The sequence below is a fragment of the Pelmatolapia mariae genome, linkage group LG22, assembly GCF_036321145.2.
Source record: "Pelmatolapia mariae isolate MD_Pm_ZW linkage group LG22, Pm_UMD_F_2, whole genome shotgun sequence".
NCBI classification, from domain to species: Eukaryota; Metazoa; Chordata; class Actinopteri; order Cichliformes; family Cichlidae; genus Pelmatolapia; species Pelmatolapia mariae.
This window is the reverse complement of record NC_086245.2, coordinates 4430446-4449589: the sequence shown is the minus strand read 5'-3', so window position 1 is coordinate 4449589 and position 19144 is coordinate 4430446. Positions and strand designations below refer to the sequence as shown.

Here is a 19144-nt window from a genome sequence, read left to right as displayed (position 1 = left end):
TTAGCTTTTCATGATTGGATTAATGTCCTTCGGACAGACGAGACCAAAGTGGAAATGATGTCCACAGTGCAGAGCAGCACCTTATACCAGCGCTCAGCACGGTGGAGGAAGGACAATCATTTGGACCATTTAAGCAGACCTCTGTTCACCAAAGTACTCTGGAGTCAAATGTGAGGCCGTCCGTCCCACAGCTAAAGGTTGGACAGGGTCATCAGCAGGACAATGATCCAAGCACGGCAGCAAATCTCTGACAGAAGAGCTGAAAAAGGAAAGAATCGAGCTGCTGTCAGAGCGCAGACGTCAACCTGACTGAGATGCTGTGCATGAATGAGTGGAGTGGCCAAAGTTCCTCAGCAACGACATCAGAGACCAAAGAAGTCACACAGGAAATCACCACTTTGGTTCCTGCTGCTACAGGAGGTTCTGCTGCTGATGCAGTGTTGAGTTATGGTGCAGTTAGTTTTGCACAGGACTGCAGAGTCTGTTCTCTGCGCTCGCTGGGAGGTCGGCTAACAGGATAATGATGTTTGTGAAAAACTAACTTCATTCAGCAGCCTTTCAGGCCATGACCATGTTGGACAGGTGGTCTTTTTTTAACATGTTTATTTCTAATTTCCTGGAAACCTTTTACAAACTGAGTCAGGACTACAGCACGCTTCATTCATGTGCTTTTAACTGAATTATTACCTGAAAATAACAGGTAACAATTCAATCACACATGTAAAATATAGTGACTTATTCTGGCTCACACATGATTTCATTATCTAATAAGTGTAAACGTTTCTCTGTTTCCATTTCACCCATCTGGCACCAAACACTGAAATGGGAGAACATCATATAATTTTGATGAAATTACCAGTTTTTCTGGGATTATATGGAAACTGTTTGCAGGAAACCAGGAGTTCAAACTCTGTGTGCCAAACATGATAGAAAACAGCTTCCCTCCATCTATCTCAGAGTGTGTGGGTGGTGGGATGTCTGATGCCCTGCAGCCAGGCCTTCTATGTACGGTCATTAGCTACGTGATGCATGATGGGTATGATGGGTCTGATCATTTTCCTGGTGTAAAAACACTAAATTGTCCTTTTAATCAGAGAAGTATTGAGATGCTTTGTAACCTGGGCTTCACATGTTCATCAGTCTGTTCACAAACATGTGCGATCAATCGGCTGCAGAGGGCCTTACAGAAGGGAAAATTACTAATTGCGTTGGTATTTGTGAGTTTAGGAGCGGCAGGAGAGAGAGAGGGCCTCGGCAAAACCAAAACACTTTTAAACTCGTTCTTTCTACATCACTTAAAATCAAAACTGTCACTGAGATGAAAGAAGTGGCTGCTTTACATTAAACACACACACACACACAGACACACACACACACACACACACACAGACACACACACACACGCACACACACACAGACACACACACACACGCACACACAGACACACACACACACGCACACACGCACGCACACACACACACGCACACACACGCACACACACACGTCCTGGCCTCCTCTCAGACATGTTTTCCCACACACACAGTTACAGTGATCGCCTCATACTGTAATTTTTCTTCCCGCTCTGACATCATCGAGGGATTAAGACTTAGTAATGACTTTGTTTGGAACGGCTAACAGCACCAGAGAGACAAAAGAAAGGATGGATTGATGGAGAGAGGTTATTAGGCGGAGGAAATGATGGAGACTTGGCCGAAGAGGGAACAAAACTGGAGCTGAACTTCAGATCGACATGTGTTCGTCTTTACGAACCCACAGAGGGGAGACGTTATCCTGAAGGAGTCCAAATACAGACGGAAAACAAAGAGAGACAAACGGACGAGGAAAAGGGGAAGGAAGAGAAAACAGGAGTGGAATAGAAGGAAAGAGGAAAGACATGAGGGCAAAGTGCACGTTAAAGGCAAAGCTCAGATGACCTTTATCAAAATATCAATCCAATAAAAGTCCAAGTGGACTCGATGTCAGTGATTTCTGCATAAATTTATGTAAAACCAGTAAAAAAAAAAAAAAAAAAAGTAAAACCAGTAAACCACCTGCTGCTGTTCCACATGTTTTGTTGATCAGGTGGTAAAAAAAACTTTTCCTTGTGTCATTATAACACAAAGCAAGCATCAGTGCTGATATGTGCAGTTACATGTGCTGTTTCTTGCACATTTCACTCGTCGTGTCTCCAAAGTTTGCATCATTTTATGGTGTTGGTGAAATGTCAGGCTCAGAGTCGGAGCTGTCCTCAGTAAGATGGCACCAGGCAGCTTCAAGTTCTCTCTGCTTTTTTTTTTGTGAAAAAATGTCAAATATTTACAGGAGGTTTCATTTATTCATCGTTCAGAAGAAATGAAACTGATTAAAAAATGACCAGAATCCTAAAAATGAGCAGAAGTGTTTTGTAGCTCACCTGTTTTAAATCAATAAATGAAGGATGTGGTGCTTCTTTGCCTGCTACGCTTCATTTGGGCTAATTCGAGTCACCGGACCTCCTAACTCTATCTGTCCTGTTAAAGAAGGTAAAGCATTTTAAAGAAGTCCCCTGAAAAATAACAGAGCTTACTGTGCGGCTCATTGTGCTAGCATAATGTTCATAAAGCCTGCTATCTCCCTCTGTGCTGATGCAGCCTGCTAACAAGCTTGGTGATATTAGCACTTTGACTCAGTTTAAGGCTTTCTTCTTCCTGAGTGTGAAGAAATAAATGAATAAATGTTGTGCACAGCAGGAGAGTTACACTTTCACTAGTTTGATGGGGGGGTTATGTGCTTATGTGCTGCCTAACAGGGATCATCGAGCTAGCTAGCATTAGCCGCTAACTTAGCACTTCAGCCTCTCATCCAAACATAGCTCCAAAACAACAACGTGACAGCAGCGAGGTGGTGGCTGATTTACTATAGTTCAAGCTTTGAAAACAGACTTCCATCTTTTATATACAGTCTCTGTGACAAACATGTTCACCAACAAAGAAGCCATTAAAGGGTCAGAGGTCAAGGTTAGCTGGTTTTCTTGATGTCAGGAGTCGTAGAGGGCTGTTTCCTGATATCTGACTGCTTGAAAGTCACATGTAAAACTCCCAGTAATAATTACAAGAATCTTTTTTGTGACGGTCGGATCCATTAAGTCATTTGCTGGTTTGGGAATCCGATCAGAAAATGATCAGATGTGTCATTTTTGGAAAGGCAAAGAAAAGGTTTGGACGGCTCGCTGCGGCAGTCGCACTGTGAGAATTTGGCTCCGGCTTTCCGACTCTGGAGGTTTTCTGTTCCTGTCACGGCCGTCAGCTTTGGAGCGTTCAAGTCAGAGAAGCAGCGAAAAGTAGACAACAAGCCGAGTGGGCTGACAGAGGTGGATGAAGTGAACTCTTGGAGGTCCAGAGAAAAAGATGCAGATGTGGGATGCTTGTTGCTGCGGAAACACGTAAACACTGTCAAAAACATGGCAACTGCCAGAGAGATGACATCACCGTGGACCTACAGCTGTGACACAGAGAGCGAGGGAGACGGGAAGAGAGCGAGAGAGACGGCATCCGTCAGCGGCCGTTCACCAGACGGATAAACACGAGATAAACATCACATAAATAACGGCGTGTCACAACAAGCAGACAGCAGCAGCAGCGAAAACATCAGGAAACACAGAGATCAGTGTCAGTCTGACGGCTGCTGGTTTCATTACTGTTTCCAGTTAAACGCACAGAAACAGCAGCGATGTGGACGTCTCAGCGCTGTTTTCTCTGGAACCGTTTCTGCAGTAGGAAGAAATGAAAACTGAAAACACGCTGCTGAGTAGGAGGTGTTGATGATGCATGAAGTCTGGAGTGATGTTTGCAAGGAAGCGTGGTTCCAAAGCTCGCCTCTAAACAGAGAAGTGACTAAACGGTCATACGGGTGGAAGTGCAGGTCAAAGAGCGGAGCGAGGGCCCTTTGTTTGGGACAAACACCGCTGTGGCAGCCACGTCTGAATCCTGCCTCTCCCATCATTCACAGTCACTGAATTTTACCTGATTTGAAAGTTTCGTTTGGGATCTGTTCTTTAGTTTTCCCTCAAAGAAAAAGCTGAGACAGCGAGAGTATGTGATCTCACCGCAGACCACTCCGTGATGTTCAGGTGCTGCAGCCAACACGAGCTGACGGTCAGCGTATCTGCACGAGCCAACCTTTGATCCTCGCTGAAGCAGAGCAGGTGGGCCGAAGGAGGACCTGGAAACTGGTGTTGGGGAAGGTTCTGGTCTGGGTTTGCTTCTGCCCTCGGGGTAACTGAGAATAATGTGAGTCCATCTGTGGGAAAGCTGATGTTCAGCTGGAAGATGAGCGCTCGAAAACAACAACAAAAATTCAGTTTTAATAAAAAAAATCCTCCAAACTGGGAAATAAAAAAAACAGACTGGTGTTAATGGATTCACCTGTGCATGAATGAAATTGTTAGGCTGAGTTATGAACTCACTGCTCGCCGTTTCCTCTGGACTCAGAATAAAAACAGTTGAGCATCTTTCTCCGTCTGCACGTCAGCGAGCAGCGGCGTTACCCGCACACTCGACTGTTCGCTTTCACTGATCTTTAGGTTGATGAAGGCTGTTTCATGACAGCAGGCGAGTCGGTCGCTGCGTGCCTGAGAACGAGGAAACACTTTCTCTGCACACTGCGGGCGGCGGCTCCACCCGGCCCCTCCGTGGTCCTCTCCAGCACCGCTCTGTATGTGGTGAAGCTCTGAGGAACCAGCCGAAGACGGTGTGGTGAAGCGTTACTCGTGGACAGATTCAGAAGTATTTCCATTTCTGAGTTTTCCTCCTTCTAAGAAAATGTGATGTTATTACCTCCAGCCAGGTCACATGGTTGCCTTGGTTGTTTGGTCAGTTAGCTGGATTACTCATGAAATCTGGAACAGCGGTGCTTCTTGGTCCAACTTAGAGGTGATTAACTTTATCACCAGCAGATGAGTCAGTCTTCATGAATACATATCAAAGGAAACTTAAGCTGTGTTCTCAAAGTTCTCACGAGAACATGGCAGCTTAAACCAGATCTGATCCGGATCCAAGGACTCATCCGTGGTGTAGTTTCTGCTTGCACACCGTCAGGCGGTGTAGCCACCACACTCAGACTGAACCATCGTCTCTGACAGCATTTCCAGAGCGTGAGACAGACATCACTCCTCAGTCTGGATTTTCTCCTTGCTTCATTTCTGACTTCGTAAACTCATTTTCAGTCATTTCCTCTGTGGCACCAAAACAAATCTGAACAGCCTCGAGGAAAATTCTGCAGCTTGCACTGAGCTAACCAAAGAGTTTTAGTGCTGAAGATGGACACGAATCCAGGCCAGGGCGAAATGCTGCAAGTTTCTCCCTTTAACTCGTCTTAGGTGCAGCTCAAAGTTAGCAGCAGTGGTTTTTACAGTTCAGATATGCGACATACTCAGTAAATAAAGCAAACTCATGTTTACTGAATGTGGGCTTGAAGCTTTAATGGTGTCTTTTATGTCGTTTGTGTGGATAAAACAGTCTGTGAGTCCAAGACGACCGTTTAAGTGGCAAGAGGTGACCTCACGTCCGAGGGAAGTATGAGTCAGTCACCAGTATAACCAGCAGTGCTGCCCAGCTGGGATCTCTGACTGCTTATCTGCATGAAGTTCAATTAGAGCCAAAGTGCAGGCTTCTGGTGTTTTAGGTTTCTGTGGATGAATCATAGAAACTGAAACTCAGAATAAATCAGCGGTCGCTGCAGTTCAAGCAGGTCACTCAGTTTCACAGGAACTCCCCAGCCCACAGCTCCAGAGTGTGTGTGTGTGTGTGTGTGTGTGTGTGTGTGTGTGTGTGTGTGTGTGTGTGTGTGTGTGTGTGTGTGTGTGTGTGTGTGTGTGTGTGTGTGTGTGTGTGTCAGTGCAGACATGAGTGTGACTTCATGAGAACAGTTTCACTTTATCAAACATGTAAAAAAAATAGAAACAAGGATTGTTTTTAGAGTAGAAAACAGAAATAAGCTGTTAGCTACACAGCAGGCGGCGCTCACACTCAAATCAGCTGATCTGCCAGGCTGAACTTCCTGCCTGGAATAACGTTTTAATATATGAGGAAAATATTTCTGACAGTTAGTTTAAAAAAGCCGCACATGGTTTAACACGAGCTCGCTTTGACCTGCTGAGATTCTGCTTCCTAACTGATGCTGAGGTTTTTCTTACTCGGGGACTTAAATGGGAACAAAGTTCAGGCTTCGTCGAAACACCAGGCGGAGAAGAGGACAGCGCAAAGATGTATTTTTATATCGGAGAAAACCATAAAATCGTAAAGAAGCAGAGTCGCTGTGCGGCTGGTTTAGTCACCCTGGAGACGCCACGCAGCCTCGGCCTGGTTTTAGGCGTACCGTGAACTTGTTGGAGCCTCCGTTTTAATGATGTCGTGTTTGGATCGAGGACGCAGATCCAGAATGACCTCTGGAGCTCCGTCGCCAGGAAGTCACCATAGAGACCAGCATGGCAACCAGCTGTGGTCCATTTACTTTACAACACAGTATCCAGGCATTAAAAGTCCAGCAGCCTTTAATTGGAGGGCAGTTTGAGGCTCCCGACACACAAAGAGACTTGATTCTCTCTTAAGAGCCTGAATTAGAAAAGATGAAAGACAGAAATTATGGGAATGACTTCTTAATTTGGGGTATTTTCCCTCTTAGCTGTGGACTGATGCTTTTCTTATCACTGCGCTGACGTCACCGAAAGGTTTTCAAAAGGGTCGTCTGAAATCCTGCAGCCCGCTGAGACTGAAGTGTCTTTGTTAGACGAGCTTCAGCCAAGAAGGTGAAGCAGAAACAGGAACTTTATCTGCCCCCACTTACAACTCATATTTACGACAACATGATGTGTATGTTATGATCTATGGTCTGACTTTGAGTAAGACAGATGAAAAGGCAGGCGAGGTTTAAAGGTCTGAATCTGTGTGAAAAAACCACGATTATGGATGAAGTCGAGGCCTCACGCTGACTCTGCAGGTTCATTCAGTTCCTGCCCAGCACAGGGCGAGAGGCGGGGCACGTCTGTCACAGGGGTTTATTAACAACATTCAGGACAAAGTTACAAATACATAAAAACAATACAAACAACAACAAACCTGAAGAATTGACATGAATTCAGTGGAAGAAGAAAAGCAGCTCCTGTACACTCGCACACATTAAATCAGAGACGGTTGAATAAGAAACGACCCTCAGAGAGGAAATATTCATGAATCTCTTTCAAACAATCTGCTCTTTGAATTTCTTCATTTTCTGTAACTCCAAATCATAAACCTCATTTTCCTGATATGATAAGGTTGCACACGAGTGGGAGGGGCAGATATGTCCACAGGTGACGGACGCCGCTGATCAAAGTAAAGCGATGTGTTTCCTTCTGTGTGTTTCGTACATCGGAGACGTTGTGTCCTTCCCACTAGTTTAGAGTTAGGGGTTAACCTCACCCAGGGTTAGTTTCCCCTGAATGACCCTGACATGCTGCACTAACCAGAAACAGCAGTTTCCAGACGCTCAGCGATGTCGCTGATTTGCTTCCTGATTGTTTCTCATTTGCTTCAGTAAAGTTTGATTTTGGAAGCACAAAATAAGAAGCAATAAAAGGTGAATGCTCCACAGACAGAGCGGTGTTTCCACTCAGGCTCTTTCTCACCATCATCATCATCATCACTCCAACCGTTTATGCCACTTTGGGTTCAGTTACAGCCGTGCCAAATGTTCTGTGGGCCAGATGCCGTACGGCCATCCACCTACAGCAACAACTGAAACACAGCATCGTGGTTCTTTTGCGCCTTTGTTGTGATGCTGACCTTGCTTCAGTCAGGCCACTATTTTCAAAAGAAGATTATTTCCACTTGCAATATTTGGGTCTTTTCGGGAACCTCCCTGCCCTCCGTGTGCTGCAGACCTCTGTGCGCAGTGACGAGTGATACGACACTAATTTGATCAAATACAACAAAGATTTCAAAGGATGGAGATGCCCAGAATCCATCTTATGATGCAAAGCTTTGTTTCTGCAGGAACACGGGGATGACAGATGAACACCTAAAGAGACAAAAATCCACCATGTTGAAGGGAGACGTTGCAGCGTGTCTGTGGAAGTTCTGACTGTTCTCTGTCTGTCCTGACCCGACAGAAGGAGAGCGACCAGCAGATAACTGCGCAGGTGGAAGGCGGCCTGACCACCTACACCCAGACGGGCCTGGCGGCCGGTCAGGATTACAGGGTCGGCATCGTGGGAGAGATCGATGGCAGGAGAGGAGGCGAGAGCACCGCTGAATTCATGACACGTGAGGTTTTTCTTACTTCTTTGTCAGAAACTCCTCTGCTTTTCTCTTCTCAGCCACAATCACTTCCACCCTCCGCAGATGGAAATGATTTTAACACTTAGATAACCATTAAAAATGAGGAAAGTCATACAGACTACACTGAATTTGAATAACTTGCATACTTCTTAGTCACTCTACACTGAATTATCCTCCTTAATAGTGTTAGTTCTTTGGCTGGTTTACAGGAGTTATACTGTGATGGTGTTTAGGAGGTGTGATGGGTGTAGCTACGTTTTATCACGTCAAATTTTGTGTTGTAACAATTCTGAGAACACCGAGTATTCCCCAAATACACACTCTGTGCAGATGTCCTGACAAAAGGCATGTTCTGATACCTGAACCAGACAGAAAATGCGGCACATGCTTTTGCCTGTAACTGTACGCTGGTCCTACTTTATGAAAGAGCCTGAAGTTAGAGAAAGGAGCCTCTGACTAGCATACTGGCACTTGAGAGCAGCTCAAATCACCAAACTGGCAGCGAGACTTTAAACATTTCACTCTCAATGCCCTTCCTGTGAGAGATGTAATCTGTGGCAGCTGCCCGGTGGCTGGCGATGAAGAGGACGATTCAGTCTGCAGGAGTTTAGAAAAGGCAAAAACCGAGTGGAAATGTATCGATCCAAGTCAGGGGGGTAAACAGGAAAAGGTAGACGGCTTCATGTTACCTGGAAGAAAACATTCACCTGGAGTGTGCTGGACTTTCTCTGTTTTCTTCACCTTCAGTCATTTCTGGTCCCACCAACCTCAGAGTTGTCAAGATGTCGTCCACGTCTGCGGTAGTCCAATGGGAGCCCACAGTGGGGGAGATTGACAGGTACCGTCTCACCATAACGCCAAATGATGGAGCAGGGAGGAGTCAAGAAATGACCATCCCAGCTGACCAGAACTCCGCACAGATCCAGCAGCTGGAGGCCGGGCGTTTGTATGACATCCTGCTCGTGGCAGAGAAAGGCACGAGCAGGAGCGCTCCAGAGACCACCCAGGTAGTCCCTGGTGAGTAGAACCAATCACAGCTTGCTTCCACTCAGGTTAACGTCCTGGAAATCATTTTTCTTACCTCACGCCATTGACTGTATGTAGAAAATGGAGATAGCCTCAATTTTAGATGTCAGAAGTGACCTTATTTAAATCATATTTAGCTAATGCTCACCAGCTTTGTTTGTAAGCTGCATCCATAAACTGTCAGATACTTGCTAATTAGTGCTAAGGAGCTAAAAAATAACATAAAAGGAATTAAATTCTTGGCTACTACATTTAATAGCAATCCCAATGTTTAATACAGTTTCACAGTAAGCCAAACATATTTATCAGATAATTGCATTAAAAATGCTCCACGAGTCTCCAACAGCAGTCGAGAGGTCCAGTTCAAATGGATGTTAGAGGAACTCAGCTTTTACTGCCACTGAAGGTCACTGCTTGTGAGCATTTTATATGAAATTTGTGGTCAACAATGTTAGTTAGAACTATGAAGTGTATATATCAAGTTTCTGGTCTGAACAGTAAATGCAGAGCTACCTCACAGCTTTCTAAAGGACAAAAGGAGGATTCTCCTATAGTTTAAGAAAAATGAGTCAGGTTAAAGTCTCAGAAAATGATACTTTGGCCTGATTGATCTTTAAGTTTATGGTTTCTTTCTTAAATTAAGAATCAGTGTGATGTTTGATGTTTGCAACTTTACAGTCAAAAAACAAGCTAAAGCAGAACATGCATGACCACATGTTTGACTCTGTGCAACCGTACGAGTGTTCACCGTTTCTGTTGTGCTGTATGTTTACAAAAACCTAAGATAAAATCCTCACCTTGAGGCTTCACAGCAGGACTTCACTAACCTTTGTTACGTCTGGCTTTAATAAGAGCCTCTGGTTAGTTATCACCCCAAAGTTAGTCTAAAATGACTCACTGCTGAGTAAAAAGTTAGAAATTTGATAAGAGAGAGAAATAAAAGGAAGAAATCCAGGTCGGAGATGTTCAAACATTTCTTTTCCAGGCTATGCTCGGGCCATAACAGCTTTTGTTCGGCTAAGTGAGCCTTTGTGTCCCGACACCTCATCATTCAATGAATTACGTCATATAAAACACGTTAGTCGATGTCCTCCCCCGACCCTCAAGAAGAAAACATACTTTTATCTGCCTCTAACCTCAGTCGTTATATTTCTTTCTCAACAGTGATACAAACACCAGGTTTGTCCGAGGAAAACAATAATGACATTATGATATTCTCCTTGCAGGTTGAACATGGATGCTGCTGACCTGAGCTATGGTTTGCTCTGGCTGGCAAACTTGTTGTAAATCAGGTTTCCTTAAAGGAACAATAATGATTAACAACCCTGCTTTTCTTTCTTTGTTAGGTGTGACCTCTTCAGTATTAAGGGCATATTATGATGATCTTAACACTTAATCCAAATACTCACTCCCTTTACATCCTTAGGAAAGATATTACCAAGATTTCCCACTGCAGCTTCCCCTCCATATATTTCCAAAGAGTCCACTTTGACTACCCAGGCCTCCCTAGCACCTAACCAAGATGTTAGCAGCATACACCAAGACTTGAACCCATCAGCTGAGGGACAAATATTTGACCAGCGTGAGAAGACAGAAGATGTGAGCAAGGCTAACTCTGATGTCCAGGACAAAGACTCCTCAACTCCTATAATAATTGCCAGAACTAAACCTCTGGTCAATAAAATGTTGTCAATAAATGGCACCAGCCCCAAACCCATTGGAAAGTCCATATTGCCAAGGAAGCAACTGCATTTCAATGCAACAAGAGTTGTGCCCAGAAGGAGACCTTTTAAAAAAGTCTTGGAGAAGAAAAACCTTAAACCAGGTGTCCCCATCATTAGACAGTCTGTGTCAGACCCGAGTATAGAGGCATCCAGCTCTGACAGAGTTGACAAAAATAAAGCTATGCTGCCTGGAACAGATTCAGAAACAAAGATCCAAAGTAGCTCAGAGGAATCAACGGCTGCTGTTGACTTAAAAGGGCCACCGCATGTTGGCATTGCAGGCCATGGAAATGACACTGGTCTCGTTTCTCCAGAACCAAGTGGGACCGTTCAAAGCCAAGAGAAGAAATGTATAAATAAAATCAAAGTGACACATTTGAGACTCCCCTTAAAAGACAGAGGCAATGGGTGTAGAGGGGCTGAGCATGCTGGCATGGTAGAGAAAACATTAAGTCCAGACCTGGGTTCACCGCCTTCTGCAGAGCCAGACCTTGATTATAAACCAGATCCTTTACATAAACTTTTGAAAGACACTTTTGAAAGTATGAACATCTCAACATTTTCTGTTCACCTGTCAAAACCATCAAACCTCTCAGTCAATGCAGACATAATAGGGAAACAGATTTTAAGAGGACTGAAGCCACTGCCATCGCTCTCATCCTCTTCAACATCCTCAGAGTCGCAATCATCATCGCATTCATCAGCCTCAAGGACATCACACTCTCCAGCTGCATCACCATCACCATTACCTTTATCCTCACCATCCTCACCTTCACCTGGTTCCGATGCATCAACAGCAGGATCATCATCCTCGCAAATGTATTTAATTCCATCATCACCTTCATCTTTACTGTCACCACCTCCGTCCACATCATTGTCCCTTCCAACAACATCATCATCCCCTTCCAGATCTGATAAATTTGATTCACATTCAAGCAATGAGCTAAGTGAAAGCAGCAGAAGTATCTCTGAGCCTGCACCACCCAAAGACAGAAAACCACCACCAGAAGGTGGGGTACCTCGAATGAATACTCCTAAATATGGAATCAGACGCCGTCCATACACAAAGTTTGGACCTTTTCAGAACAAAACCCATATAAATTCTAGATTCCGTCTCCCCTCCCATCGTATAAACCTTAGTCCTAAAATGACAGCAGAGAACAAACATCGGCCGACGAGCGAACTGTTATCTTTACCATCTATATCTGCTTCTGAGGAATCATCCTCTGTTAAGGCAAGTGTACCAGTGAAGGATACAAGTGGGTTAAAAAATGGGACAGCTACACCTGACTTATCTGGAGTTGGGCAAAACCAAAAAAATGTGCAGATAGAAAGACAAAGGATAACAAATCGCTGTCCTCCATTCAAGAATTGCCGTTTTCTAAAAGGGGGACCTTTTCAGAATCAAACTCGTCGTATTGGACCTTTGAACCGTGAAACAGAGCCACGCAAAGAGCAGGTGGTTTCCAATGAGTTAACAGCTACGTCAGCCCCTTCTCTTCCCAAAGGGCCTGTGGGAGATGCAGATGATGGCGGACTTGGGACAAGAATCTCCTCCACAAGTTCAGCCACTGAGTTTAATCGGACACTCAGAGGAAGAGGAATGTCTTCCGCCCATCGCCCAAATACCAAACTGGGCTATATCTCTCGCCAACTATATGATAGACGTTTAAAAAACGGAACCCAAAGAATACCTCAACGTCCATATAACTATCCTCCTCGCAAGTATTTCCCAAACAAAGAGGTAAATGCAGGCAGCACTGGAAATCAAACTGGCCAACTGGGAAGAATATTAACTCGCCAGAATGTCCAACACCCTACGCATCAAATTCCAATTAGAGAAGGAGATCAAGATACTGCAGCTGACCAGATAGATGGTCAAACCAATGTCCGATCACAGACTGAGAATCTAGGAACTGGAGACAGAGCTGTGGTGAGAGAAGAAGATGTTAGCAGTACTGATTCACAGCTGCAAGAAATAAATGAGAAAGGAAATCATGGCAAAAGCAATGGGACTAGAATTCAAGGCAGACCAACAAAACAACATTTCCCAAATTCAAGACCCTCCAGCTCAGTCACGTTTCCAATGAGACAACCAGCAGCAAAAACTATTCCAGCACAGCATCACACCCACATTAGACACTACACCGGGGGTAGCCAAAAGAGTGAGAACCCACAAACATTTGAAAGTAAAACTAAGCAGACAAATCCGACGTCAGATCTTTCTTCGTCTGGAGTCTTAAGGGAACCTTTGGACTTTGTGGAAGTTACAAACCAGACCACTGATGGATTCACATTGATATGGGACTCACCTGAAGGCAAGTACAAAAACTTTGTTGTGACGAGAAAAGAAGCCGGAAAAGAGGAGGACACAGAGCCAAAAGAAAAAGAGCAAGACTACCAAGATTCTGGCAAAGAGGGAGGCAGGGAAGAAGAGAAGAAGAATCATACGCCTAACAGGGACACCATTTCCAGAAATGTAGGTACTGAAGATGAGAACAGAGTGCCTGAAAGCCTTGTAACTCATGCCCCAAGAATCCAAAGCAAAACAACAATAAAACCAACAGAAAATGAAAAAACCTTCAAAAAAGTCCTTCCTGGTTCAGCTCGGTCCTTCCGGTTTGAGGATCTGCCCCCACAGACTGAGTACACCTTGACCTTACTGGGAAAGGGCCCTGGCGTTCTGTCCAGACTGCACAAGCTTGTCATCAGTACAGGTACAAGCTATTGTAACAGTAGAAAAAGATGAATTTCTACTGTGCAATGCTTCAAAATTACTGTCAGTGTTGTCAAGTCTCGTTCAGACAGCTCGATTCTTTCTTTTCGATCTTGTACCCGCGTCAGTCTTGGATCATTCAGAAGACTGTTCATGCAAATGCTATATCTTTACCGCAATTCATATTGAGCACATTCATTTGTTAACTAATAATCACTCGTCTTAAATGTGACTAGAAATGTGTGCTTACCCACTAAATGCTTCCTCCATTGTGGTTTCAAGAGCTCGGATGCTGTGGTGCTCTTGAAGACTGTAAGCTTGTGATTTACAGTTTCACATTCATCACTTTGTGTTTGTCATTTAAACAGTGGTTCAGTATAACTCACTTTTGCTGTTTCTTATTAACACATACTGATTTTGAAAAAAACTCTCATGAACTTATGTTTTCTGTTCATATTATATTTGTGCAGTCATTCTTCAGCTCTCGTGAATATGACAAATACTCATATTCATGACTGGCATTATAAAGATCAACACCCTCTCCACCATAAAAGACACATCCAGTTATTTGATGTCAACCCTCAGATGTGGATTTACAAAGCTGTTTGCTAGATAGTCTTCTTAGTTTGTACTGGCCTAACTTGGTTAACAAACAACCTGCAGAACTTATCAGACTGCCACATGCAGAAAATTTACCAATTCTTTACAAAAAAAAAAAAAGCAGGGAGAATCTTTGTTTTTTTCTCTTTGTACAAACATTAGAGAAGATTTTATGTACAAGAAACCAAACAGCACTCTTCCAACTCTGTTGCGCATGATTAACAGAAGAGGACCCAGGATTGAGCCTAGGGGAACTCCACTCAGATGCACTGTTGATACAAACTAGTTGATCAACTGAGTTGACATCAAAGACATCAGTAACAACATAACTCTATTCATTCACTGCTACTCTGGTTTTTTCTCACTCAGGGTAAGCTAACAGCCATCTTCACTGACACCTCTTCACCTCTCTCCCAAACCAGGGTAAGACCACGGCTGGTCTCTCTACTTTCGGTCTGTTTTAACCTTTTGCATTTAAAAACGAAAAAGTAAATCAATTAGTAAATCTGTAAATGTGAACATTTTACAGTTAAATCAGCGCTGTACAGTACTGTACAGTACTGTCAGTATTATACAGTACAACATTTTATTACAAAGAATAGTCTAATTCTCTTTTGTAATATACAGTTTAAGTCATGCAAAAAATAAAATAAATATAATTTATTGAGTGATACTGAGTCCTTCTGAATTTTGGAAAATAATTTTAACTTCTCCCGATCGTTTCCTGGTTCTTACTTCCAGCTCTAAACAGTTAAATTAATATCTTAATGTGTTTGTGTTCATTCACTCTAAATAATCTTGTCGAGTGGTCTCTTTATCTTCCTTGGTTTTAACGTCCTTTATTCCTGCCGTGCCTTTTATTTTCAGGTGAGACCGAGCAGCTAACTACTGTATTAAAATGTCGTCACTCCCTCCTTTGCCCAGGAGCCATCTGCATTTGATTGTTTATATGTCTGTATATGATTTGTATACTGTATATATGTTTGCATTGTACATATATACACAGAAAACCATTGGAGCACTAATAGCAAATGTGTGGATGAATAAATAATACTGTGCACACTGTTTTCACTCCTGACCCTTTTCACTCTACTTCAGTGTTTTTCACAAACCCAGTTATTATTTTTTCTTTCCCTTTGTGGAGTTTTTGTATTTCTGCTGCTTGTTTTTGTCTTTTATTGATTTTTTCCCTCCACTTCCCTTCCTGCCTTTCGTTTACCCCCTCTCTCTCGTTATATTCGATCTGCCCTCTAGGACCCGAGCCTCCCTCTAACATAGTCTTCAGTAAGGTGACGGAAAACTCTGTGACGGTGTCGTGGACCAAACCAAAGAGTAACGTCAGCGGTTTCAAAGTCACATATACCCATGCAGAGGATGGTGAGAGCCTGGATTCATATTGTGCTTCATTTCTTATTGGCTAGTGAATATTTACGTAAGCAAAGGTCGTGTCCAGTTTCTAGATCAGGGAGCGAGGTCACAGCTGATGAGTAAAGACGTCTGTTCCATCAGAGGTTTGCTTCAGTTCAATAACATTGTTTTCTCTGTATGATTGTTGGGTCCTTACCGTACAATATAAAGCACCTTGAGGCGACTGACGATTTGGTGCAAGACTTTATGGAAAATAAAAAATATTGAATAGTATGACTTTTTATTATACACAAAAAATATATGAGTTGGCGCAAACTCACGTCTATTAGGATTACATGGATAAATAACTAATCCTGTGTTTCTGCATGCAGGCGAGCCGGTGTCGGTGTCTCTGGACTCAAAGGACTCCACCGTGGGTTTATCCAAGCTCTCACCTGGTTCTTCTTACGAGGTCACCGTCATCTCCACCCTCGGACTGGACGAGAGCGATCCAGTGAAAGACTTTGTCATGACGCGTGAGTCACGCGCTGTTGTTCACTGTGTTTATCTCAGCCTGAAATGACACACTGTTGTAAAAATTCATAATTGAATCCACACACGGTTTCTTTAAACAGTTTCATGTTTTCCATTTTTTGTGCTTTTTTTTTACACTGAAGAACTAAAAATGATTAATTTTACATGTTTTTCCTTCTATATGAGAACTGGTAGTTTGGTATTGTGTGCAGCAGGTGCTGGACCTGGAAATGATCTGTACAGTTTTAGGCTTCGTCTGAGGAGACTCGTGCTGGATTTATTCCAGCTGTCTGTGTTATTTCAAAAGAGCAGAGAAGGCAGTTCAGATGATTCCCATCCTAAACACAGAGTCTCACGGGGAAACTGGATTGTTTTTTTCTCATCTTTGCATATTTCACTGGTGATCAGTCTACATGTATTTGGTGATTATCAGACTGGGGCGTGTGTCCTCTGGAGTGGAAGACTGAGAGAAACTTCAGGAGAATTATAGAAGTCTTCATTTCACTTTTACTTTTAGGCTTTTAAATCATGAATATAGAGTAAAAACTTCAGTATTACAATACAGATTTGTACTTGTATTTAAATGTTAGTTGGTTAACTGGCGTTTTACTTTCTTCACCGTGGTTGTGATGTTTACTGCACTAAACTTCAAGTTGAACCGATATAGCTGAAATGTTGCTGTTATAATTGTGGAGCGGGAGGTCAAGATGGGAGGTCGTAATGGGAGGTCATGATGGAAGAAAGGTCATGATGGGAGGTTGTTTTGGGAGGATATGATGGGAGGTCATGAATGGAGGTCATGGTCATGATGGGAGGTCGTTCTTTTATGTGTCTCTCAGTCCCCGACCCGCCGACACACCTGCGTGCCGTAAACGTCACCGACTCCACCGCCTTGTTATTGTGGCGTCCAGCGCTGGCAGCCGTTGATAAGTATTCCATTGTCTACGGCGCGGGCACAGGTGAGCAGTGAGGCTGTCTCATCTCACTGTTAATGCAAAACACATCATGTCTGCATCAGAAATGTCAGTTTCTCTTGTGTGTCTTAAATTCACCCATGGCTCCTCTGTGCTACTCCTACGTGTTTGACTAAAGCGTCCAGTCTGATCAGTTTTGAATGAGGCAGTTTGCTTGTGTAGGTTCAGAGGTGAAGGTCACGGTGTCCGGAAACGCAGCAGAGCAGCAGCTCAGCGGTCTGGAGGGATCCACCACCTACACCGTCACTGTAACCAGCCAGCTGGGCAGCCAGGAGAGCTCGCCGGCCACCACCAGCTTCACCACCACCGGCGGTCAGCAGCACCTTTGTCTGTAGTTTGGTTTGTGACCTGAACAAACATGAACCTCATCAGTGTTCCTCTCCAGGCTCGGGGAAAGTTGGGGAAGGTCCGCAAGACCTCCAGGCGAGCAACGTGACTCCACGCACTGCCACGTTGTCATGGAAACCTCCATCAAAGCCTGTTGGTAACTACAGACTGAGCTATCAGGCTAAAGACAAAGAAATGAAGGTGAGCAAGTTTTAAAATGATTTCCTGATTAGTCAGTGACTCGAGTTCAAGTCACGACAGGAAGCGAGGCTGATGTTCTTTTTTACCACCTCGTATGATTTTTCTTTGTTTTTTGTCCCGATTAACTTCTGATAACACAATCGTCCGGCTTGTTAGCATCGCCTCTTTGAATCAAAGAAAATCGAATAACATATTTGTTAAATTTGCTGAGTCCTCTTGTCATCACCGTGTGCACATCTGGACTGTTTCCAGCACAGCTGCTTCTTTTAGGTCACTCCGTGGACGTTCACACTGCTTACACTTGTACATGTGTGATTCATGCTGAAACTTCAGGGCAGGTGTGGAGTGACGACCGTGTTGGTGTGGCCAAAGAACTGTTGAATCTTCAGTGTCCAGTGAGTCATATAAGGAGCAATCATTAGAAGGAAAACACAAGTTATTGTTGTCCGGATAGACTCAGAATCGCAGCAGTGATTAGGGCAGGACACTGGAATCTAGACGCTGGTGGTGGTGAAGGCAAGATTGTAACTTGGTTGGAGCTCTGAGTGGTGCTGGGCAGGGTGGAATGAGACATGAACAGAGCGGAGGCAGATTAGCTTGAAGAAGGCATGGACTAGAGCGATGATGTCAGCATTGAGTTTTACGTAGGGACGTAGCAGCTGAACACCTGGGAAAGCTCCCAGATGTGTGAACACAGAGCTTCCTTGTAGAGTTTAAGCTTAAAGAGGTCCAGATGTGTACGTGGCGACCACCTTAAAGAGAACCTCAGACTCAATTTATTATTTATTTATTCATGAATATCAGCAGATGTTGAATTTGATGGTTGTTTTTCACCAACCGTCAAAGGAAAACGTGGATAAGACGTTCCTGTTTATTTTGACCTGACATGTTTGTAATAGCGTGCATATCTCAGACATTCCTGAGGCCTGATTTCCGTTTGTACCGGCGGCAGGAGGTCATTGTGGACGGCTCGTTAACGCAGTACAACCTGACTAGACTCCATCCTGGATCCACGTATACGCTGCAGCTCCAGGCCGAAGGAGGAGGACAGTACACATCCGCCATCTCCACAGAGTTCACCACCGGTACTTCTTTGAGCCTTCGTCAGTGCTGTTATTGTTCGAGATTTCCTCCCACCCTCACCCTCCATCCTCCTCCTCCTCAGGAACCCTGCGGTACCCGTTCCCCGCTGACTGCTCTCAGGAGCTGCTGAACGGCATCATGACTTCAGGCGAGGCAGAGATTTTCCCTCAAGGCAGACACGGGACGCCAGTGACAGTTTCCTGCGACATGGAGACAGACGGTGGCGGCTGGACGGTATAAACACACCACAGAGTCATCTTTACTTTACGTGTGTTTGCCTAATTTAATTACTAATAAAACACTTCCAATATAATCCAG

General features: G+C 44.0%; 1 protein-coding gene across 1 annotated transcript in view; it reads left to right on the top strand.

The window, feature by feature from the left end:
* LOC134619924 (tenascin) overlaps positions 1–19144 on the top strand; it is a 39849-nt gene that overhangs the window by 19000 nt on the left and 1705 nt on the right. The window contains exons 8-19 of the mRNA XM_063465691.1: positions 8126–8279; positions 9042–9311; positions 10747–11364; positions 13363–13527; positions 13651–13761; positions 15615–15737; positions 16100–16243; positions 17081–17200; positions 17378–17527; positions 17601–17743; positions 18696–18828; positions 18909–19060. Of these exons, the coding sequence (XP_063321761.1) occupies positions 8126–8279; positions 9042–9311; positions 10747–11364; positions 13363–13527; positions 13651–13761; positions 15615–15737; positions 16100–16243; positions 17081–17200; positions 17378–17527; positions 17601–17743; positions 18696–18828; positions 18909–19060 (2283 nt within the window). The remainder of the gene's footprint in view (positions 1–8125; positions 8280–9041; positions 9312–10746; positions 11365–13362; positions 13528–13650; positions 13762–15614; positions 15738–16099; positions 16244–17080; positions 17201–17377; positions 17528–17600; positions 17744–18695; positions 18829–18908; positions 19061–19144) is intronic.